This window comes from Musca domestica, unplaced genomic scaffold (genome assembly GCF_030504385.1).
Source record: "Musca domestica strain aabys unplaced genomic scaffold, Musca_domestica.polishedcontigs.V.1.1 74, whole genome shotgun sequence".
Taxonomy (NCBI): domain Eukaryota; kingdom Metazoa; phylum Arthropoda; class Insecta; order Diptera; family Muscidae; genus Musca; species Musca domestica.
Window position 1 is genome coordinate 3,480,581 of NW_026712391.1, and position 26,707 is coordinate 3,507,287.

The window sequence follows — 26,707 nt, forward strand, 5'->3', positions numbered from 1 at the left end:
AGGATTCTTAATAGATTTAATTTGTCGACAACAAATTCATGATGCTGCTTGGGGTTTGGTGTCCTGTTGCGATTTGATTAATTGGAATTTAGTTGTAAAGGCTCCACAGGGGAGATAAATATCTATGAGATGTTGGTGGCAAACGAGGTGTGGGGTTATTGAGTCATTTTTTTTCTATAGAAAGAGATGAGGCCTCTGTCAGTGAGGCATTTTTTTCTATAGAAAAAAAATTGGGCCTCCTTCAGAGAGTCATTTTTTTCTATAGAAAAAAATCAGGCCTTTGTCAGAGAGACACTTTTTCTATAGAAAAAAAAAACAGGCCTCTGTCAGAGAGGCATTTTTTTCAAACGAAAAAAATCAGGCCTCTGTCAGAGAGGCATTTTTTTCTATAGAAAAAAAAATCAGGCCTCTGTCAGAGAGGCATTTTTTTCTATAGAAAAAAATCAGGCCTCTTTCAGAGAGGCATTTTTTTCTATAGAAAAAATCAGGCCTCTGTCAGAGAGGCATTTTTTCTATAGAAAAAATCAGGCCTCTGTCAGAGAGGCATTTTTTTCTACAGAAAAAAAATCAGGCCTCTGTCAGAGAGGCATTTTTTTCTACAGAAAAAAAATCAGGCCTCTGTCAGAGAGACACTTTTTCTATAGAAAAAAAAACAGGCCTCTGTCAGAGAGGCATTTTTTTCAAACGAAAAAATCAGGTCTCTGTCAGAGAGGCATTTTTTTTCTATAGAAAAAAAATCAGGCCTCTGTCAGAGAGGCATTTTTTTCTATAGAAAAAAAATCAGGCCTCTGTCAGAGAGGCATTTTTTTCTATAGAAAAAAAATCAGGCCTCTGTCAGAGAGGCATTTTTTTCTATAGAAAAAAAATCAGGCCTCTGTCAGAGAGGCATTTTTTTCTATAGAAAAAAAATCAGGCCTCTGTCAGAGAGGCATTTTTTTCTATAGAAAAAAAAAATCAGGCCTCTGTCAGAGAGGCATTTTTTTCTATAGAAAAAAAAAATCAGGCCTCTGTCAGAGGCATTTTTTCTATAGAAAAAAAATCAGGCCTCTGTCAGAGAGGCATTTTTTTCTATAGAAAAAAATCAGGCCTCTGTCAGAGAGGCATTTTTTTCTATAGAAAAAAAATCAGGCCTCTGTCAGAGAGGCATTTTTTTCTATAGAAAAAAAATCAGGCCTCTGTCAGAGAGGCATTTTTTTTCTATAGAAAAAAAATCAGGCCTCTGTCAGAGAGGCATTTTTTTCTATAGAAAAAAAATCAGGCCTCTGTCAGAGAGGCATTTTTTTCTATAGAAAAAAAATCAGGCCTCTGTCAGAGAGGCATTTTTTTTCTATAGAAAAAAATCAGGCCTCTGTCAGAGAGGCATTTTTTTTCTATAGAAAAAATCAGGCCTCTCTGACAGAGGCCCCGGATTTTTTTCTATAGAAAAAATCAGGCCTCTCTGACAGAGGCCCCGGAAAAAATTCGGAAAATCCGGGGCCTCTGTCAGAGAGGCATTTTTTGTCTATAGAAAAAAATCCGGGGCCTCTGTCAGAGAGGCATTTTTTGTCTATAGAAAAAAATCGGGCCTCTGGCAGAGAGAGGCATTTTTTTCTATAGAAAAAAATCGGGCCTCTGGCAGAGAGAGAGGCATTTTTTTCTATAGAAAAAAATCGGGCCTCTGGCAGAGAGAGGCATTTTTTTCTATAGAAAAAAATCGGGCCTCTGGCAGAGAGAGGCATTTTTTCTATAGAAAAAAATCGGGCCTCTGGCAGAGAGAGAGGCATTTTTTTCTATAGAAAAAAATCGGGCCTCTGGCAGAGAGAGGCATTTTTTCTATAGAAAAAAATCGGGCCTCTGGCAGAGAGAGGCATTTTTTTCTATAGAAAAAAATCGGGCTTCTGGCAGAGAGAGGCATTTTTTTCTATAGAAAAAAATCGGGCCTCTGGCAGAGAGGCATTGGATTTTATGTAAATTATCCTTCAAATCCTTCTTTACTCACCTGTGGCAAACTCAGGATAAACGACAGGATATACGTTCCACCCAGTAGACGATAACATCGCTTGGCCATGTTCAGCGACTTCATCGGATATTTGACAGCAATCCAACGATCTATGCCAATTAGGACCAGCACATAAGTGGACAAATACAGGCTGAACATTTGAAACAGCTTCACCAGTTTGCAGGTCAGCTCATTGGCCAGCCACTGGACGGTGTAACACCAGGCCGCCTCACCGATTATACAAAAGCCAGTTACCAAAACATCCGCAATCGAGAGATGGAATATCAACGAATAAATGGCACTCCAACTGTGACGGGAATTGCGTCGAGCCATGCGGGTCTTGTAAATGTTCCACATGGTCAGCACATTGCCGAGCAGTGAGAAGAGGGCCATCAAACTTAAAACGTAAACCTTAATCATGGCCGATTTGGATAGTTGAGGGGCATGTTCCAGTCGTATTTCGTCATCTTCAATGGCGGGCAGAGTGCTGGCGGGGACATAGACATGGGGTTTGGTGTACGACAGATTGGTGAGAAAGGCATAGCTGCTGTTGACCAAATATCCCTCATGCAGTAGCCAGTGACGGGCGGTGGTCGTGGTTATCGTTGTATCGCCGCTGTTATCACTCATGTCTGACAGGGGTGGAGATATGGTGGCGGAGTTGGTGTCATTCGCAGGGCTATTTAATAGTTTCATTGTGGAATTGGCTATGCCAAACACATTGCGGGTAAAGTTCGTTGTTAGGCCACTGGCCACATGAATTATCTCATCAATGGCCGGCACCCGTTCCATTTGGGGGGTAAGGATGTTCAGATTCATTTTATCGCCGCAGAAACTTTTACACTTGGCTTGTGGAAATTGACATTTTTGATTTATATGAATTTATGCTCCCGAGGCAGAGGAAGTCGTTTCTGGGTTGTTTTGTTGTCTTTTTATTCCGAAGGTATTATGTGAGAGTAGTCTAGTAAAACTGGTGGCCGGAAGCTCGCCCCTCCATATGCAATTCCTGACCTTTGGGCTTTGTTGGTTTTATTTTTCGCTGATTTGCAATGGGGTGTTTTTTTTTCGCCATCGGCGGCGGCACCAGTTGTAGCTGCTGTCATTCACTGTTCAGCCAGGCCTTCAAACTGCACTTCGCAGAATATTCCTGTAATAAATGCAAATAAAAAACATTCATTATTTTCAAATGCCCATGAATTGCTACTACCAGATAGTTTTGCGAATTGCAATTTAATTGAAATACTGGAAAAATACTTTTAATTACTTTGACTTCTTTGCACCGGCCATGTAGGCTAAGTGAGTGTAAGTGTGTGTGTGTGTGTTTGTGGGCATTTAATTTTTCTTTTTTCTATTTTAATGTCATTAACAAATGCATTCGATTCAAAACGAAAGTATGATGTGGGCAATTGCAATTTGCCAAGCGCTTGAAAAGTACAGCAATCGTTTCGTATGCCTCCGAAGAAGGCCTTGAGACGAATGGAAATTATTAAAAAATAATAAATAATTCCATAATATAGAACAAGTAAACACGAGTTTGTTGTAATTTTTAAAAAAGGTAATTTTATTAAAAATTCGCAAAGAAGGGCCCTAAGAAATATTCCCAATATTTTTTATTCGTAAGTGCCCAATACTTCGTCAGCGAAAAGTCCACCTTAAAATTTTAGATTGGTTCCTACACTTTGCACAAGGCCTTTTTAGCACCCAAAATGTTTGACAAAAAAATTTGAATCAAAACTTCATATACCGTAATAAACTTTCAGATTTTCAAGGTTTTATAAATTATTCACGTTTTTCCTTTTTCGGTAAGAATAATAGACCAAAAGAGACCTTAATATCAAATTTCGGGATGCAAGTTCTATCCAAATTAATAAATAATAAATGTAATATTTAGTATTTTTGGTATAATTTTAGTACTGATTTTCAAAACCGTTTCATATCCCAATCCTAGACCGGTGTCTGCTCTGTTCCTCCACCCAATACCACATAAAGTACCATTCAGTACTTTTCCTACATTTATAGTACATATTTACGAAACCACATCCATATCTCAATCCCAGATACCAACAGACCGCTGAATATAAAATTTAAGTATTTCAGCCCTATCCCTTCGCCCAATACCAAACTTAGTACAATTTAGTACTTTTCGTACAATTATAGTATATATTTTCAAAACCACCTCCATAACTCGATTCCATATACCAAATTCAGGAATTCCAACCCTATCCCTTCACCCAATACCAAATTTAGTTCTTTTCGTACAATTACGTACATATTTCCAAAACCACCTCCTTACCTCAATTTCAGATACCAACAGAGACCTCAATGTCAAATTTGGGATTCCAGGCCTATCCCTTCACCCAATACTAAATTAAGTACTACTTGGTACTTTTCGTACAATTATAGTACACATTTTCAGAACCACATCCATACCTCAATTCCAGGTATCAGTAGATACTGCAATGTAAAAGGATTTCGGCCCTTTTTCTTAACCCAAGTTTAGTACCATTTAGTACTTTTCGTACAAATATAGGACGCACTGGAAAACCACGACCAAATGTTATCTCTATTCCTTCACCCAATACCAAATGAAGTACTACTTGGTACTTTTCGTACAATTATAGTACACATTTCCAGTTGGCAGAAATATTCGGATGTACCTAGTTTGATGAGAATAGAATGATCATTTCGAGTTATATGAGCTTCATAGTAATTCAAAATTTTGACCCGTTGTGGTGGAGGTACCAAAAGGAGTGGTATGATATACTTCATCTTTACACCAGGTTATGTGTTAATAGATATATTGTGATGTGTGAAATTTGAAGGGAATCGGATGCTTAGTTCGCAACTTATAAAATATAGATATTTATTCCAAATATTGACCCTTTGTGGGGAAGATACCAGAAGTGGTGGACCGATATATTCCATATTCTCACCAGATCTTTTGGTAGTAGAAATACAGTGATGTGCTGATTTCGTATTTTATATTCAAAATTCTGACCCTTTGTGTGGAAGGAACATGTTGAGTAGACCTATATTATCCATTTTCAAACCTGACCTAGTTGTGGTAAAAATATTTGGATTTGCATAGTTTGAACAAAATTTGATGATCTTTTTTCTTCTATAAGGAAAATAATTTTCTGTGACAATGTTGGCCCTTTGTGTGGGAGGTACCAGAAGCAGCGGACCAATATTATTCATCTCCGAACTCGATCTAAGTTTGATAATAAGATTACGATATATCAAGTTTGGACCAATTCGGACACACACTTTAAGATCTCCAAAGAGATCTAAAACCGTTATTTCGACTAGGCGTCTTTTGACCGTATCAAATGATATATACCCTCTCTAGCCATATGACTGAGGGTATAAAAAATATTTTACTGCACAGAAGGAGAAAAGAAGGTCCCATTTTGCTCCAACTTCCTAATATTTACATCAGAGGTAGGTTAGGTGCGAAAATGGAAAATATCGGCCTACTCCATCAAGTACCTCCCCACAATAGGGTCAACATTTTAAATATCCACGAAGCTCATAAAACTTGAAATAAATATGCGATTCCGATCAGACTTGGTTCATCCCAATATTTCTATTAAGATGTTAAAGATCGGACCATTCCTTCTCGTACCTTCCCCACAAAGATTCAAAGTTTAGAATAACCAAAACGATTATAAAATCCGCATCCGGTTCTCTTCATATATCACACATCCCATTATTTCTACTACCACGAGATTTGCTGAGAAAATGGGATATATCAATCCACTCCTTCTGGTACCTTCTGGTGTGGGGGCACAAAGGGTCAAAATTTTAAATATTCTTGAAGCTCGTAAAACGCGAAATTAACATACGATTCCATTCAGACTTAGCACATCTCACACACAGGATCTGTTATAAAAATGTAGAGATCAGACCATTTCATCTGGTACCTCCCCAACATAGGGTTCAAGATTTTGAAAAACAAAACGTCCAGAGAAAGCGAAATAAGCATCCAACTCTCCTCAAATTTCACACATGCAAACATTTTTGCTAACACAAGATCTGTGGTGAATATGATATATATCTGCGAACCCCTTCTGGTACCTCCCCAAAAAGGGTCATAAATTTCCATAAAATGTCATAACTTGCAAAACAATTCAGCGATTTTTTACAACTTATTTTATCTAAATATTTCTCGCAACCAGAAACCTGAGATGAATGTGGAATTTCTGATTTCGTAAAAAATTTGATATAAATTTTTGATTTTCTTGCTATTTTGCCCATACCAATATTTAAGTCTGTATTAGATGAAGTATGAAAATGAAGTACTAAGGACGACTGTATCTGGTAACTCACGCACATTTTAACATTTTCTAAAAATTGACACCTATCTCATGTAAAGTGAAAGAAGTTACCAATATAGTCCAAACCTGGAACGCCGCAATATTTATATCATATTTATCATCCGATAATATTGCACCCAATGGACAATATTGGCCAATTCCTTCGAAACCTACTCCATAGAGGATCAAAAATTTGAATAATCATAACAGAGTTCAATATACATTTAAAAAATCGAACATTGGCTGAGGGTACACCTTTGTCGGGAAAAGCGACTAATAATTTTTATTTTCTTTTAATTAAAATGATTTTAGCACAATTTTGGAAAAAAGTGTACATTTTTCATATATTCCAAAACGATGTTCTTAGTTTTCCTTACATCAGTCTATTGAGTATCATATTTGTTTTGTTTTTTATCATTCATTATTTGACTCAGTTTTTTTTTACTGACGACCTCTGTCGCTCTCTTCCTCTCTCTCTCTCTCTCTCTCTCTCATTTGTCAACACTCTCGCATTCTCAAGAGAAAAAGAAGAGCCAATATTGTAATTTAGTTTTGCGTTTTATTATTAATCTGCTTAAAGCTTGCGCTCAAGTCATATGCCTCTCTGTCTTTCAGAACAAAACCAACCATTTCGAAAAAATTTGTTTTATATAATTCGCATATACATTTTCCACAACTCCGTAGTTTCTACAATTTTCAAAATACTCTTGACATGTTAATGAATAAACAACGAAATAGCAACGATGACCGATTTATCTCTATTTGAACTAAAATATCCGCAATCACAATTTCAAAAGCCCAAGGCTAAGGAAGTGAATGTAGGAGAGTAAAAGTACCAAATATTGAAATAAATTTATGAATTTTATTTAATAAATTTAATTGATTGTTCACGCTTGGTCTGTTCCAGAACCTGCGCAATTTTTTGCGATGTCATAAAGGGAAAATCGGTTATTGTAGTAAAATCTTTTACATTCTTGCAGTACTGGAACAGAACATCTATTTATGGTTTGTTCCGGCATGGTACCAAATATCTGAAATTTCTTATCATGGACCTGCACTTGTGCATCTCATCTTTTATTTTTGTTCTTGTCTTGTAAGGGAATAGTTGATTTTGTCATTTTCGTATCCTTATGAAATTTCGAATGACGGCATCTCAAACCCCATGTAGAGTAAACTCTCAATTAAATTGATTCTATCAATTCCGTTCATTTTATTATTTGATACCAATTAGTCTCTTGCATTTAGTTTCTCAGTTTCTAACCGTTCTCAACTTGCGTTTCTCCTTTTCCGTACACTTTAAGCGATTTCTATTTGCATTTGCCTGGCCTCTTAGATATCAATGATTTCCCATCGAGGAAACAAGTTTGCTGCAAGGACACAACAACCGCAAAATTGGTTAGAGCCTTTAGATGAGAGTGGCATGTCAGTGTCGTTGTTGTTGCTGCTATCGTTGTTGTTGTTGTTGTCTGTGTTTATTTCTCTTTGACGATATCAACGAAGTAGTCTCTACAACATGGTTAACCACAAATGGCCATTAAGTTTTCAACAAACTTTCGAAGAAAACGTAGAGGCACAGGTGGCACTTGACAAATGCGGTAAGTGTGGACATAGGCGAAAAATTGAAAATAATGTTTTTTTTTTTTTTTGATGAGTAGAATATTAATCCTCTCAATTGAAATTACAATAATTGGGATTTCAAAGTAGGAATAAGACAAGCGATATATTGACTGGCCGATTTTCTCAGATTTTTTTGCTGCGACATAATCATAGGGCGATCCACGGGTTTCTCTCTCTCTCTCTACAGAATTGTAAATTTTAGATAATATTTTCAAATTTTTTATACCTTCCATCATTCTATGGAGAGTATATTAACTTTGTCATTCCGCTTGTAACTCCTCGAAATACTCATGTCAGACCCAACAACGCATATATACAGGGTGAGATAAAAAAACTGCAACAAAGTCAAACGCCATCATTTTTTATTTTTTTATTCTTTTTTTAAATGAAAGCAAACAATGTCGGAAATAGCATCAAATTTTAGGAAAAGTTTAGATTTGTTCAAATTGTTCACCTTTGGCACGAATTATGGCCTTCGAAGGTCAATGAAACCGTCACACGCTGCTCGAATGTTGCTGTGCGGTATTTTGGCCCATTCCCGGCCCGGCGAAGCGCTTGCTTGAGGTGATCGACACTTTGGTATTTTTAGTGTCAAGCTTGCTTTCCAAAATACTCCAGACACAATAATCCAACGGATTGGTATCCGGAGATAATTGTGGCCACTGTGCACTGGAAATGAAGCGAGGAACTTCATTTTGTAACCATTCTTGGGTGGTGCGTGCTGAGTGCGATGCTGCTCAGTCCTGTTCGAATGTCCAAGGTCTGCGGCCAAAATGTTTGCGTGCTCAAGGCTTTAAGACACCCTTCAGAATATTTTCGGGATAATATTCGGCATTTATTCTGATGCCACGGTCGATTAATACGAGCGGAGGGCGACCATCGGCTGTTATGGCGGCCCACACCATCACCATGGCCGGCGCTTGAGTTCTGATGGCCAACCGAAGGTGCACATTTTCAGGTGACCTCTTTGGCAAGTAAACACGAGCGGATCATTTTGTTTGTTTAGAAACTGCTGGACAACGAATGTTTCCTCATCGGAGAAAACCAAATTCGGTAGATCAACACTTTAGCCAAGCGAAAGAAGTCTTTAGCTCTTTTGAGTCTATTTTTTTCTATTGCGGTGTAAGTTCTTTCACTTTTTGGAATTTGAATGGCTTTAACCCCTGAGCTCATTTTTCAATATTTGCCGAATGGAATATTGCGAATCGGCCACTGCGATGCGGGTTTCGATCAAGTCGCTTCCTTACTTTTCGAACCATTTCTATATATATATTCTTGATCAGCGTAAAATTCTAAGTCGATTTAGCGATGTCCGTCTGTCTGCCTGTCAGTCTGTTATAATCACCTTTCGTACGAACTGAGATAGTAGGTTAAAAATTTGCACGCATGCGTATTTGCCAGTAGGCAGGTTAAGTTTGTAAATGGGTCATATAGGTCGTAATTGGTTCTACAGCCTATGACAAAAAATTGTCTATGCAGGTTCAGGTCTTCGTATAGCCCCCATATAACTGTATCTCCCAATATTCGGTATGTTGATGATTTTAGCGAAATTTTTAACGGAATTGTTTCAAATTTTGTATTTAAAGTTCGTAATTATACCCTACACCACAAGGTGGTCAGGGTATTATATCTTTGTGTATTTATTTGTAACAGGCAAAAGGAAACGAAATAAACCCATAGTTCCTTTTGATGATCTGCATAGAATCACATTCTGAGTCGATTTATGCATGTCCGTCCGTCCGTCCGTCCGTCCGTCTGTCCATGTATTTTTGTAAACAAAGTACAGTTCGCATTTATTGCCCTATCCAGATGAAATTTTGCACAAATCATTTGTTGGGCCCAAGGACGAACCCTATTGAAATTGGAGATAATCGGTTAAAATTTAGATATAGCTCCCATATTTATTTATTGTGCACCAACGTGTAATATCAGTCCCGAAACGATCAGATTGGACCTGAGAATAAGTATGCCAAATTTGATCGATATCGGTTCAGATATAGCTATAGCTCCCATATATAACTTCGTGCGATTTACCTTTGATTGTGCACCAAACGTCTAATATTTGCCCAAGTTGGATGAAATTTGGCACTTTCGACCGATTTGAGTCTAGAAGCTAGTATGTCAAATTTGGTGAAGATCGGTTCAGATATAGCTGTAGCTCCCATATATACTGTTCATCCGATTTGTCATATTTGTTACCGACAGCCGTAATATGCACTCCGTAACAACGATATCCAGGGAAATATATCAAATACAGCTCAGAAATATCTTTGCCAAATTTTATCGAGATCGGTTCAAATTTGAATATAGCTCCCATATATATTTTTATCCGATTTCAAATTAATTGTGCACCAAATGGGCAATACAATTCCGAATTTAAAAGATACAAATGCTTCGGCATACTTAGTCCTTTGAACTTTAAATTATAATTATAATCATAGCGTGTATGATTGAATTCTCCCATAAGAACTTTTAATTGTTATACGCAGCTCTACTAAATTAGCAAGTGCTGTAGGGTATCATAAAGTCGGCCCCGTCCGACTTTAAGACTTTCTTTACTGGTTTTTACTACGACCTATAAAAAAAATCACGTATGCAGATTCTCGTTTTCGTATAGCCTCCATATTACGATATCTTCCTGTATTCGGTATTTTGATGATTTTAGCGGTATTATTCACCAGAATTGTTTCAAATTTCGTAATTGAAGCTCGTAATGGGAAAGAAAACGTCTTCGTATAGCTACCATATAAAGGATTTCATTTGAGAGGTATTTGTAATGGATTTTTTTTTAATTTCTCAAATTCCTTCGAAATGGTGGAGGGTATTAAAATTTTGGCTCGACCGAACTGTTTTTTTAATTGTTTTTTCTTTTTCGAAAAGTTCGTCTTTAGTGGTCTGTGAAGTATTGGAAGTCAAGGTTTGTGAGAGGAAACTCCCTGTGATATGTCAGTGAAAAATTGCGGCTTAAATCGTATTCTTGTAGGGTTATCTGTATTTACTCTACTATTCTGCAACCGTGCTTTATAAATTGAGAGGGAGGTGTGGGAAAATAGTTTTCGCGGTTGGTAGCCTTTGAAGTGTGTTGTCTATCAAGACCTGGTTCATCATATTTCAAAATGTGTATGTTATGCCGCGATGAATGTTGCGTTTGGAGAACCTACAAGGCATTTCTATACTGTTATGTACAACTATGAGCGGTGGCGGTTCCGAGTAGCAACAAAATTGCTAATGGGAAAACTACAAAATTGCTATTGGTTGTTATATTCTCATCTAAAGTAAGACAATATTATTTAGCGGAAGACCCCTCAAGGGGTTTCCATCCGCAAGGACTTTTAGATGTATTTTATTTTACACAGATGACCTTCCAAGAGTCTTCTATGAATATCAAAGCTCCCAATTTCCTTTAAAACAGAACATCTCTTAAAGGTCTTATCTAAAAAAAGCCTTCTTATAAGTCCTCATTTAATAATTTTTGAAGAGAGAAGAGTTTTTCTGGATTTTCTAGAGAATATCTTTTTAAGGTTCTTCTATAGACATAAGATTCTTTAAGGGTCTTCTATAGACAGTAAATCCTTTAAAGGGTTCTATCCTTTAAGGATCTTCTGTAGACATAGAGAGATAACCTTTCCAGGATTTTCTATAGAGAAATCCTTTCTATAGACAGAAGATCCTTAAAGGTCCCTTCAGAATCCTTCAAGGGTCTTCTATAGACAGAAGATCCTTCAAGGGTCTTCTATAGACAGAAGATCCTTCAAGGGTCTTCTATAGACAGAAGATCCTTCAAGGTTCTTCTATAGACAGAAGATCATTTAAGGTTCCTCTATAGACAGAAAATCCTTTAAGGGTCTTCTATAGACAAAATATCCTTTAAGGGTCTTCTATAGATAGAAGATCCGTTAAGGGTCTTCTATAGACAGGAGATCCTTTAAGAGTCTTCTGTGTGCAGACGATCGTATCAAGATCGTTTATAAGCAGAAGACGTTTTCAAGGCCTTCTAGAGACAGGATGATTCCCAAACTTCTTCTCCCTATAGAGGTCTTTTACAGGAACTTCTGTCTAGGTAACCTATTTGGGAAGGACTCCCATAAATAAGCAGCACTTAAAACCCTTGAAAATGGAATATATTACAATATTGAAATTCCAACTCTGGTAGGGTAGTAGACATGTCTTTTCAGGAGTTCTTATCTTTGCCGTCAACTCGAAAAAATTTGAAAAATTTATTTAAAAAATATGAAATATATATATAGATAAGACTTTGGCTTTGACGCCTTCAAGGTTCTATAGTAGAATTGACAAATAATATTGTAGAATATTTTGCCAAGCTACGACCATGTTTAAGGGGAGTTTTTAACCATTTTTTAAAAAAGGACCAAGAAGGACCTCTTTTTTGACTGACTTCACCAAGGTAATCCTCGTGTTTTTGTTTGCAATATTGTCGAAGGTGCTATATACCTTAAATCAATGCAATCCAAGGAATCAACATAATCCAAGGAATTTCTAAAAACTTATCCACTATACGGATATTCCACCTCTGGTAGTATGTCCTTTCCGGTGTTCTCCTCTTTGGCCCCCTTTAATCAAGGCAAATATGTACATAATAAAATGCAGAATTCTTGTATATTTGTGTGTAACAACCAGTAATGATGGCCAACTCTTTCGTTGCTAATGCCAGGGGATACAACTCGTGTTGGCAACTGCAACTAAAATAAAATGGTTAACCAAACTTTTTGACCACACACCCAACAGTTTATTGCGAAAAATACTTGCAATGTATGCTATTGCCAGATAGTTTTCAAATTTTCTCTCCACCGCACCAGAAACATGGTAGTGCAAAATAGTTGAAATAAGTTTTAAAACTTTTTGGATATTTTGTCAGCTTGAAAAATAAATTGTTTTAATTGAAAATTTTTAATTGTTTTTTTTTTTTTTTAATGCACATTTAGCAAGGACATTCCAGATGGGATAGAAGATAAATTTGTTGGAGCATAATATTTAGCTCGACTAAAGGTTAAAGTTTAATAATTTAAAATGGAAAATACATTTTAAATCGTAACATTTTTACATAGATTATCACGGCCAAATCCTGGGTGAAATCTAGATTTAAACAAAAAAATCACGGCCTATCAATAGACGTGAGTTTTTATAAAAATATATGTATATATATATATATATATATATATATTATATATATATATATATATATATATATATATATATATAAATATATATATATATATAATATATATATATATATTTTTATAAAAACTCACGTCTATTGATAGGCCGTGATTTTTTTGCTTAAATCTAGATATATATATATATATATATATATATATATATATATATATATATATATATATATATTATATATATATATATAAATATATGTATATATATATATATATATAAATATATATATATATATATATATATACATATATATACATATATATATATATATTTGGAAACTATAATAAAAGTGTTTTTTTAATATTTATTAAAATATTTTATATTATTTTATTAAATATTTCAAAATATTTTTTTTAATAAATATTTATTTTTAAAAACCTTTTTTCGGGACCTGTTAACAAACGTTTGTTTTTTTTAATATTTATTTGGGCCCAATTAACAAACGTTGATTTTTTAAAATATTTTTTTCTGGGGTATCGATAAACGTGGATTAATTAAAAATAGTTGTTTTGGGGTCATCGACAAACGTGGATTTTTTAAAAATATTTTTCATGGGTATCAATAAACGTGGATTTTTTTAATAATATTTTTTCGGGGGTATTAACAAACGTTGATTTTTTAAAATTTTTTTTCGGGGTATCAATAAACGTTTATTTTTTAAAAATATTTTTTTCGGATCTATTCACAATCGTTGATTTTTTAAAAAGTATTTTTAGGGACCTATTCACAAACATTGCTTTTTTAAAAAGTATTTTTTTGGACCTATTCACAAACGTTGATTTTTTAAAAATATTTTTTCGGGGGTATCAATAAACGTGAATTTTTTAAGAAAATATTTTTTGGGTCTATTCACAAACGTTGATTTTTAAAAAAATATTTATTTGGGCCTATTCACAAACGTTGATTGTTTAAAAATATTTTTCAGGGGTCATCAATAAGGGGCATTTAAATATTGGAAATATTTTTCAGGGGTCATCAATAAGATGCATTTAAGTATTGGAAATATTTTTTGGAAGCCACCAATAAAGATGAATTTTTTAAAAATATTTTTTTCCGAGGGTATCAATAAACGTGGATTAAAAAAAAATTCCGAGTGTATCAATCAACGTGAATTTTTTAAAAAAATATTTTTTGGGTCTATTCACAAACGTTGATTTTTAAAAAAATATTTATTTGGGCCTATTCACAACGTTGATTGTTTAACATATTTTTCAGGGGTCATCAATAAGGTGCATTTAAATATTGGAAATATTTTTCAGGGGTCATCAATAAGGTGCATTTAAGTATTGGAAATATTTTTTGGAAGCCACCAATAAAGATGAATTTTTTAAAAATATTTTTTTCCGAGGGTATCAATAAACGTGGATTAAAAAAAAATTCCGAGTGTATCAATCAACGTAGATTTTTTAAAAATATCTTTTTTTTGAGGGTTTCAACAAACTGGGTTGCCAATTAACGTTGGGGTTTAAAAATATTTTTTCAAAGGTTAAGAAAAATTATTTTCATATCTAACAAAAAATTTGGATATTATTAACAATATTTTTTGTTTCCATAAATCGTGGATTAAAACAATCATTCGAATGACGTTAATTTAAAAAAATGTTTCAGGGACCAGCTCTGAACGGAGATTTTAGACCCTAGGTCTCTGTGGACCAAATCCGCTTGAGGGCATTTGGAGTCGATCTGGGGGCTTCCGTCTGTCTATCTGCCTATCTGTAGCGCACGAAAAATCTCTAAGGGAGTGTCGGATTTCGTCCAAACTTGGTGCATCTTGATGTTATTACCTAACTTAAATTGAGTTCAGAGATGGGCGCTATACATCCCCCGCCGGGGATTTACATTTTGAATAATTATAACTCTTATAATTTTTGTCTTCAAATTTCGCACATCTCAGTATTTTATCAGTACAAAATGTAGTGTGGAGACGGGATGTATACGTTCACTCCTACAGGTACCTCCCACACAAAGGGTCCAAATTTTGAATAATCGTCTCTCTGTAAAATGTGAAATAAGTGTCTCATGGTCTTCAAATTTCACAAATCCCAATTCCTTGACCAGCCCAAGATCTGGTATGAAGAAAGGATAGAACGGAACATTCCTTCTGGTACCTTGTCCAAAAAGGTTAACATTTTGAATAATTACAACTCCTACAAAATGTGATATAAGCGTTCAAGTGTCTTCAAGTTTCGCACATCTCAGTATTTTTACCAACACAAGATCTGGCATGAAATTGAAATATATCAGACCACATCTTTTGGTACCTCCCCCACAAAGGGTCAAAATTTTGAATAATTATATATCTCATAATATGCGAAATAAGCACCCTATTCTCTTTAAATTTCACACATCGCAATAATCTTATTACCCAAAGATCTGATGTGAAGATGGGATAAATCGGTCATCTCCTTCTGATAGCTCCCTTCCAACAGGTCAACATTTTAAATAATTATATCTTTCACAAAATGGTAAATAAGCGTCTGATTCACTCCAAACCCCACACATTCGAATATTTCTACTAACACAAGATCTCTTGTGAAGATGGTAGACATCGCCCCAGTCCTTCTGGTACCTCTCCTCACAAAGGGGTAACACTTTTGAACAATCAAAGTGCTCATTAAATGTGAAATAAGCATCCGATTCTCTTGAAACTTCACGCATACAATAGTCCATATAATCCAAGTATGACACTTTGTAATATTTATATCAGATTTAATTCAGATACGAAGTGGGCAATATTGGTCCATATCTTCGAAACGTCCTTTTCAAGGGTCATTCGGGTTTTTGAGTAATCATAACTCAAGTAAAAATATATTTAAATAAACGAACCCTCGGCCACATGAATAGAGAGGGTATGTATCATTTGATACGGCCAAAACGTACCTCATCGAAATAACGGTTGTCTCTTTGGACCAAAGAAAGAATAATCCGATTTGGCTTTAACCTTGCAATATTTGCATCAGTGCTAGTTCAGGTACGGAAATAGACACGCTCCACTCCATCAAGTGCCTCCCCACAAAGGGTCATAAAATGTGATGTAAGAGTCCGATTGTCTTTAAATTACACACATCACAATATTTTTATTAACCCCAGGTCAGGAGTGAAAATGGATTATATCGGTCAACTCCTTCCTTCTTGTATCTCCCCCACAAAGGGTCAACATTTTGAATGTCTATCATCTCGCGAAGAGCGAAATTAACATATTCCAAATTCCATTCCGACTTGGTACATCTCAATATTTCCATCAACACAATATCTGTTTTAAAGATGGCAGAGATCGTACCATTTCTTCTGGTACCTCCCCCACAAAACTTTTCTATAGCTCCCAAAAAACCACCCTATAGTACAACCTAAAAATATTTTTCAAAAATCTACGATTGTGGTAGATCCTCAAAGTTTTTAGCTTAAAGATAAATTTTTTTGTAGGGCCCCAAAAAATATTCTTTAGAAACCCTGGATTCATGTTGAGCTTCAAAAGAGATATATAAGTTACATTTAAAAAAAAATCTTGTTGCCACATCAAAAATAAATGAAACATTGTCCGCAATTACTTCCCAAGAATTGTGATTATATAAAAATAATTATAGAGTTCCATTCGATTCCCCTGGTTGTTCTGTTGTTTCAAACAATTTCCTTAACAAACTGCCATAATTTAATCACTCGGAGATAAATCGAATTAAACAAAGTTTATTATTTTTTCATGTCTGCCAACCAACAGCCAATGATAATAGTTGTAATATAAATAATTGTAATTTGTAATTAAAGCGTTATTAAAATGTTGATTACATTTAATAACTCATGAAGCGCGCTCTAGTAAATATGAGTTCTGTCGATTAGGGATGTCGAGAAAAAAAATCAAATATTTTACATTTAATCATTTCATGATTAAATTTAATTTAATTTTAAATTTTTGTACATTTTTATTTTCATTCCTGTAATCAAAATTCCAAGTCCCCAAAGAATTCCCAATCGCCATCCCTACCTTTTAATGTTATCGAGTAAATTCCCTTGCTGTAATCCGATACCAATGCAGCATCAAAGTTCAAATTTTACACATTTAACCGGTTGTGGCCGACCATGTGCCTCACAGTCATTTTATTTATTTTTTTTTTGCTCTTTTCAAAGCCAACTTCTGTGTACCGGTCAATTATTTCGATTAGTTGATGATTGTGAGAGTTATTAGATTTTCAATTTCATTTCAGCCAAACCGGTTAGAAAACACTATTGACCCAATGCCAATTTTAACTTCTTCTCTCTCGCCACAAACGGTAGTTAGTTTTGATTATTATTTTGTCGTTTTTTTTTTCATTTAATTTTCGTTGGTCTTTTTGTTATTTGGTTCATTTTTGTTGTTGTGGTACTTTTAATGAGCCCAGTCACACGATATATTGACTGTAAAACAATAATCGTTTGTTAACGACCAAAGCCAACGGGTATTGAAACGTGCCTCACTTAATTATTGTTACAAATCCATTTCTGATTTGGCAGGAGGAAATCAGTGAAGTTGTTATTTACTTTAGGTATTGGAAGTATTTGGGTGGGCGATAATTCCGGGAAGAGGAGTGTGCAATGTTTTGAAGTGAAGAGGAAATTCATAAAATACATTCAACACCAAAGCATTGTTAGTACTTCAAATTATTGTTTCAGAGTCCATGATTATAATTTCAAAAGACGAAATTTTATTCAAAATTCCGTGATGTTAACTCTAACAGACCATCTCGAAATATAGTTTAAAAATATACGATAAGAGCCACACAAATATTTTTGAAAAATCCAAGAAAATCTTCTTTATAATCAACGATAAGATCCTAAAATTCCCGATACGATCCTCAAAGGATGTTCTTTAAAAATCCACGATAAGATCCTTAAAATACATTTCCTAAAAATCCACGATAATATCCTCAAAAGATATTATCTAAACATCCAAATAAGATCCTCAAAATATATTCTTAAATATCCCCTCAAAGATCCTTACACACGATAAAATCCTCACAATATATATTCTTTAAAAATCCTCGATAATATCCTCAACAGATGCCCGTGAAGATAAATTGTAAAATATAAATGCAATGTGTTGGTGCGCAAGGGGTTAATTGAAAAATAGTTTTTTTTAATATTAATGATTTTTACCATTTTTTTTTGGATTAATCAACGTATTTTTAAATTAATTTAAATTAAATTAACTAATTAAATTAATTTAACAGGAAAATGACACAATTTCCCGACGAGGACGAATAACCAGAGTGGTGTTGGCGGTAGGGAAACTGCATGGAAAATGCTGAATTGCACAAAAACTATGCTAGCTGCGTCATTGAGGCGGGTCTTAAATGAAAGGTCTCGAGGAGTACTTTCTGGCTATATATGCCTTATATTCCCAACTGAATTCAGATAATCGAATTTTTTCGATTTTCTAACCAAAGTGGCGGTTTCGGTAGGGAAACTGCATGGAAAATGCTGAATTGCACAAAAACTATGCTAGCTGCGTCATTGAGGCGGGTCTTAAATGAAAGGTCTCGAGGAGTACTTTCTGGCTATATATGCCTTATATTCCCAACTGATTTCAGATAATCGAATTTTTTCGATTTTCTAACCAAAGTGGCGGTTTCGGTAGGGAAACTGCATGGAAAATGCTGAATTGCACAAAAACTATGCTAGCTGCGTCATTGAGGCGGGTCTTAAATGAAAGGTCTCGAGGAGTACTTTCTGGCTATATATGCCTTATATTCCCAACTGATTTCAGATAATCGCATTTTTTTCGATTTTCTAACCAAAGTAGCGGTTTCGGTAGGGAAACTCCATGGAAACATGCACAAAAACTAGTCCCCTGTTATGATCTAAATAATTACACTCGTATCCATGATCCAAAATGCATCAATAATCATAACAGTGGCAAAGTCCAAAACTGCCTCACTTACCTAGGCAAGCGGCTGGCAACACTGAATACATTACGGACACAATTTCGAACAAGTTTGAACGTTCAGATGGAACTTGTTTGATGATTGCCTACTATAGTACCCAACATACCAAAAATACAATACAGCTTGAGAACAATATTATAAAAATATAATTTTTCAACAATGCTTGAGAAACACTTATGTTCCACAAACATTTTTCAAATCTGTCCCTTGTTGACAAATTAGTTTTGATTTTTGTGAAAATTGTCAGCAAGAAATTATTTTCTTTGGCAAAAAACAAAATCACGCGAATTTAGGACCCATTTCTGGACCAAACCCTTAAGGTATGCATGAATAATAAATCCGGGAATCTTTCACATAAATTATTCCAATCCCATTTCAGATTGGATGCATCTTAGTGGAAGAGATGCAGAAGTTCAAATAAGGGAGAAGAAAGCGTCAGTGTATCAAGGCCACATGAGGCAGTGACTACTGGGATGTCCATCAAGAAAAAAAATGTGAAAAATGATTAAAAATTAAAAAAATAATAATATTATATACTATTACAAAAATAAGTTTATTATAATATTATTTTTGTAAGCTTATTCTACAATTTCAAGTATAAGCTTATAAATAAGGGTTCCGTTTCGATTATTCTACACTTGTTACACAAACATTTTTCAATGTTTTCTCAAGATTTTCTCAAGCTTAAGGCTTATGTTCATAAGCTTATTGTAATATTATTCTCAAGCCATTTTGGTATGTTGGGTAGGCAATGGACAGAAGACGTTCTGGATAAACAATATGTATGAGTGTGTGTGCGAATAACGTTTCATTGTTTTTTTTTGTTTTTTTTTTTTGAAGAGAAGCACATCACTCAAATTTTAGTTTGTGAAGTTGCACATAGACCGTTGAAGGAGTTAATTTGGTGAAATTGATTGGTTAAAAAAATGAAGAAACAAATTTGACTATTTTCAATTTTTTGCAAAAATATAAATATATAATTTTTTTAATTTTATTTTAATTTTTACAGCAAATTCATCTTCGAAATATAACATACGAAAAAAGCTAAAAAATTAATCAGTCCTGGAATTTTATTTTACATGCATATTTTAGAAGAAATTCATATTGTTAACATAAAATATATGATAAAAACATATAACAAAACAAAAGCAAAACAAAAAATACGTATTATAGTATTACCAAAAATATGATCACCATTACATACAAGACTTAAATCTAAAAACAAAAGCAATGTTCATGAAAAGTGCAAAGTAGGAAACTTGTAAAAACAATGTTGTCCATTATTTATAATAAAAAAGTGGGTAAAGAAAAAATAAGGAAAATTAACTTTGTTTTCGTATTGGCTTATATTTGGTTCGATAGAGAAGATTACATATTTCTACCTGTATGGGAAGGAAAATGTTGCAGACATTATGTTCTATTCAAACTTACGAACCCCACATTCCGATGGTAAATTGGTATCAAAGTAATCAGTCGCATAGTTTGCATTTAAGCAGAGTAAGATTGCTTTTGCTGTATGTATGTTTAAAGCACCCTTCACATACGGGTCTCTTACAAGTGTTACAAAAAATATTTAAATTGCGACTAAAGCCGCAATGGAGACAGAAATCTCTACTGTCATCAGAGTATGTTGTTAGTAAGCCCTTAATTGTTTCCCTGAATCGATTAGGATTACAAAGCCCTGTCAATTTATTCTTAGTAATAATCGCTTGCACGAACTGACAAACAAAACGCCACAGTTGAATAAGTCCTGCTGAAAATCATGTTCAAAAAGCTTTATTTCCCAATCCTTCTCATTGGTTTTTCTCTCAAAAATGTTTAACAACTTTTTGCAGTAAGATTCATTTTCTCCTAGTGGATCAATGTAGCAGAAATACTGTCTGGTGACATCCAAATATACCAATGTATAGTGGCTCCTATATATTATGGGAATAAAAACTTGATCATATTTTTTAACATCTAAGGCTATGTCATTTTGGCTGTAGAAAAGCCCTTGTCCAACTTCACATGTTGTACTGTATATCTTTGTTTGTGACTGATGCGTACAAATTAATATGGCTATTGTTGTGTCTACGATTACATTATATAACCGTTTAGTACCTTCCAAAGATTTAAACTCTTCAAAACTGATCACATCGCAAACATTTTTGTATGATAATTTATTGTAAATTGAACTAAATTGAACATTGTATGATTTCCTTCTGCTTTTTTATTCCGTGGCAGTTTTTGGTACTTACTAAGCAGGATTTCATAAACCTGCATTTTACTTTTTTTATTTTCTTCCCTTTTTGGAGTTCTAAGCCAAATATTTTCATCTAATTTGACCTTTTTTCCCTTGGTGGGTTTGCTCACTTCCGGAAAAAAGTTTTCGATTTCATTGCATTTCGCTTCTTTGTATACACATGATTTTCTTACATAATCCGATGTTCTAACGACCTTTCCATGTAAGATTTTAGTTTTCAATGAACTAAAATAACTTTCAACGGGGCTATTCGATACTCTTGTGTTCTCCGTTTCTACAAATGCCCCATTATATTCGTCCATAATGGGGCATATGGCATGTACTTTTTGATGAGCAACAATGCAAACTCTTCGGAGTGATATTTATTTACATCCCCATCATAACTAATGCTTTTTTTTATTGAACAATATATTTTATTGGCCTTTATATAAAATGGACTTTTTTTATAAGCAGGGGTCAGATGTCCAAAACATCCTCTTCCTCGTCGTTGTGTTTGTCGATTAATAATGTATCCAAATCATCATCTGATCTCGACTGTCGCAGGTTTTCAAAAGCCTGCGATAGTTCGCTTCCTTTAGCTGGTGAACAAAGTATTATTAATACATTTTTCAACCATAGAAAAAGTTCATTTATATCGCTAATATTAATAGCAACAAATATTTGCCATTTTAAAAAATTAGAAATGTTTTCTTCTTTCTTTAATTCTTTTATATCCTTTACTGCATTTCGCATCAAATGGGCGCAGCAAAGTTGAATAATAACAAATTTAGGTTTTTTCTTGGTATCGCAGATTTTGTAACATTCTTGCACGTAATCTACTATTGATGCTATGCCAAAATCTGAGTTAAATGCTTGTATAATAGCAATTATTTGTGTTGCGCTCCAATCGGAGCAAATCCTTTTAGCTAAGGGCCAAACTATGCTATGTTCTTTGCAATAGATTTGTAGAGAATTGAGAAAAGAAAGAATGTCCGTAGCGTAATGACTACACAATACTCCTTCCGCTACGGGTAGCAATATACCATCTTTTTTCGGGCCAAGGGAAATATGAGCCACAACCGAATAGAGTTGCAAACGTTTTGATGCAACATCAAATTTATCTATGACTCCTCCCGTCGAATCCATAAATAAGTGTTTCGACTAATTTTAAAATTTTTTTGCCTGCAGCATGTAATATTTTCAAATGCCTTTCAGCGAATAAATATATTTTTTGTTGTACAGCTATCTCTTATATGTAGTCTTTCCATTGCTTGTCAAGTCTCATTTTATAAATATCCACAAAATGGTCCGAATCCCTACAAATATCCAACATGGCCTCGGACTTCAACTTTCTACAGGCTACCTTTGTTAATATTCCCTGGTCATTCCCAACATCTCTTAATTCTTTACTTTGCTTAAATAAATTCATATCCCTATATACTGAGGGGTTCACATGCAAAATGTCTTTTTTTGCCACTTTCCTTCTTGTTCCTCTCAATTGATGTTTAATAATAAAATTTGGATGACACGGGGTTTCTCTAGTAGAAAATACATTAACCACAATTTCTTCCGTAAACATATTCACCGAAAATTTGTATTTTGCGCAGCCATAGTTAAAATAAAGACATCTTGTGTAGAAATAAATTTTTTTTTCTTCTCAATTGCTTTTTTAGGATAAAAGTGTAAAATTAATCGGACAAACATTGTTTTTACCCTGAAATTTTAGCCGTAGCAAATCTTCAATAAATTTTATTATAATTCCTTGATCTGTATTATTATTTAATGTGTTTTTCGAAAAATACACGTTCTGCAGGTGTTAATTCCATTTGCCCATATTCTATAAAATTAAGTTTTTCCTTTTTTAGAGAACCCGATGAGTATTTTTTTTTAATTCTATTTTCGTATTTGGTTTTTTTTCAATCTTATATTTTTTTCTAAGCGGAACATAGTCTTCAAGAGTGGTTTCTTCGAAATTTGTTATTTCATGAGGTTCTTTTTTAGAAGATTGATTATTTACAAAATTTGAATTTGGATTTTCGGCCGATTTGACTGATATATAATTGCATTCTGAATGTGGATTTTCCGATATTTTAATTGATTGATTGATTTGATATTGTTGAGTGTTTTTGATAGATATGTCATTAGTTACACGGTCTAAAGATTGGGTTTCAGATATATTGTATGATGAGGTTATTCTTTCAGTTTTTGACGTATCATTCATTGAACTGTTACAGAGATTAATTTCAGGTAATTTCGTAGATGACATTGATATATTATTGAAAAATGATATAGTGGAACATAATACATAAGTATCTACTTGAGAGATAACATCATTTGACAAAATACAATAGTCGACCTGTTCCGATTTTGACTCATTAATAGTTTCATCTATGATTATATTCTCAGGATTTATATCTTGTCCAGATGATGATTTTACTTCATCTAAAGTCTCTTCAAAAGTTATATCCTTATTTGCCAAAACACAATAGTCGACGTGTTCCGATTTAGTCTCATTAGCAGGATTCATATCTTGCACAAATGATGATTTTGTTTTAAATACAGCCCCTTCAAGGTCATGTGTAGGAGATGTATGTTGATACTCAGCGCGTATATTTAAAACCCTAACCATCAAATTTAAAAGATTTGGAATGTTGATATCTTTTGAACGTATTTCCACTTCTTCCAACAATACGGTCAATTGTAGTTTCAATTTTTCCTATTAAACATGAAAGAAATGTAGTATTTAGTATGTATTAACTACTCTTATACGATAATAACGTACGTCATTCTAGCGTTGACTAGCCGTATTTTCTGTAATTTGTCATGGGTGTACAACATTTCTTCTACATATTTAGTACTACTACAGTAAGACTACTATTAGTATTTAAAATGTTAAATTCAATTGAAAATATAAATGAAACAATTAGAATAGGAATTTGCTAGTAAATTCACACAAGATATTTACAACAGGATGAATAACTAAGGAGACGACTAAATTCAGTTTTCTTTCGTCTATAAACGTGTGTGTGTCGCCAAAAGAATGTTGCGTTCGAAAATAAACAGTACACAAACATAGTGTACTATACAGGAACACTACGATGATCGTAGTGTACCGCAGTCGGAACACTAAAAAATCGTAGTGTAACGGAGTCGGAGGACTGTAGCGGTACAGTATCACTAAAAAATATTTTAGTGATACTGTACCGGAACACTACGATGATCGTAGAGTACCACATGCACCACATTAAAAAAATCTAAATCATAAAACTGATTTTAAAAGCCATACTTTGTAAAATATTTAGTTTTTTACGCCTACATTTATTAATTTTTTGGTACTACAAAATAACAGGTAAATTATTTGCATAATAACTCATTACAATGCAAGCACTAAATAACTTTTTTCGCGGAAAATTTCAATTTTCAATGGTTAAATACAAATTATTTTAACTTCAGATTTGGTAATTTTTTATTCTTTCTACTGGATGTTTATTTCGGATTCTTTGGAATGGAATCGTGTTCAAGTGTTTTAAGAGCGTGATGAATATTCAAAATTTCGACCTTTTGTGGGGGAGGTACTTGATGGAGTGGGCCTATATTATCCATTTTTGCACCTGACCTAGAACTGACGTAAAACTCAGGATTTGCAAAGTTGGAACAAAATCGGATTATCGATTCTCTTTCTGTGCAGAAAATATTTTTTTTTTATATATTTTTAAATAATTTTTTTTTTGAAAATTTTGATCATTTGTGTGGGAGGTACCAGAAGGAGTGGACCGATATATTCCATCTTAACACCAGACCTTGGGTTAATATAATATTGGCATGTGTAAAATTTGAAGACAATCGGACTCTTATATCACATTTTATGAGAGTTGTAATTATTTAAAATTTCGACCCTTTGTGGGGGAGGTACCAGAAGGAGTGGACCGATATTGTCCATTTTTACACTTGACCTAGCACTTACGCAAATATTGAGATTTGCAAAGTTTGAGCAAAATCGGATTATCGTTTCTCTTTCTGTGCAAAAAATATATATTTGTTAAAATTACGACCAATTGTGGGGGAGGTACTAGATGGAGTGGACCGATATTGCCCATCTCCGAACTCGATCTAAGTTTGACAAAAATATTATGATGTATCAAGTACCATACTGATTATTTTCGAACGCTGTAAACTACTACAACTTACCGCTGTTTGAAAATGAGCATAAACTCGTTTTCGTCGTTTAAGGTTGTCTGCAGTTTTAGCCATACCAATGGCAGCTTGAATTTCATTAATTTTTTTAAAAAAGTCAATAAATTTTGTATTTGATTTTCCTTTTGCAAATCCTTCTAATTTAAACCCGTCACTTTTTTTTTACGATGTAATATATTTTTGCAAAAAATTGAAAATAGCCAAATTGTTTCTTCATTTTTTTAACCAATCAATTTCACCAAATTACATCCTTCAACGGTCTATGTGCAACTTCACAAACTAAAATTTGAGTGATGTGCTTCTCTTCAAAACAAAAAACAAAAAAAAACAATGAAACGTTATTCGCACACACACTCATACATATTGTTTATCCAGAACGTCTTCTGTCCATTGCCTACTATAGTAGGCAATCATCAAACAAGTTCCATCTGAACGTTCAAACTTGTTCGAAATTGTGTCCGTAATGTATTCAGTGTTGCCAGCCGCTTGCCTAGGTAAGTGAGGCAGTTTTGGACTTTGCCACTGTTATGATTATTGATGCATTTTGGATCATGGATACGAGTGTAATTATTTAGATCATAACAGGGGACTAGTTTTTGTGCATGTTTCCATGGAGTTTCCCTACCGAAACCGCCACTTTGGTTAGAAATCGAAAAAATTCGATTATCTGAAATCAGTTGGGAATATAAGCATAGACAAATGAAAATATAGACAACGAAATGCTCTCACCGTTTATCTTCGAAAAAAATCGAATCAGCAGATGTCGTCTATATCGTTTCAGGGGTTTGAGTGGGAATATTGAAGTCACTCAATTCTAAAACGTTAAAAATAACAAAAACTGTAGGATATTTGTCAGTTGGAAATTGTTCCATAATAAAATAAATGTGAAAATTACGAGATGACATCGAAAAAAATGGGAATATTCCAGTGAAATTCTTGAAAAAACGATATAAAAGTGTTTTCGAAGTCGAGTGGCTTGAACGCGTAAATGAGCATGTTGACTATGCAAAACATGATGAGAGCCACCTGGAAAAAAGACCAACTAACTTTTCGTTGTCTATATCTTAATTTGTCTATGATATAAGGCATATATAGCCAGAAAGTACTCCTCGAGAACTTTCATTTAAGACCCGCCTCAATGACGCAGCTAGCATAGTTTTTGTGCAATTCAGCATTTTCCATGCAGTTTCCCTACCGCCAACACCACTCTGGTTATTCGTCCTCGTCGGGAAATTGTGTCATTTTCCTGTTAAATTAATTTAATTAGTTAATTTAA

General features: G+C 34.1%; 1 protein-coding gene across 1 annotated transcript in view; it reads right to left on the minus strand.

Annotated features, from left to right (window-relative positions):
• Nucleotides 1-26,707, minus strand: part of LOC101889768 (gonadotropin-releasing hormone receptor) — an 84,987-nt gene that overhangs the window by 50,082 nt on the left and 8,198 nt on the right. The window contains exon 2 of the mRNA XM_059130390.1: nucleotides 1,979-3,125. Within this exon, the coding sequence (XP_058986373.1) occupies nucleotides 1,979-2,797 (819 nt within the window). The 5' untranslated portion in view covers nucleotides 2,798-3,125. The remainder of the gene's footprint in view (nucleotides 1-1,978; nucleotides 3,126-26,707) is intronic.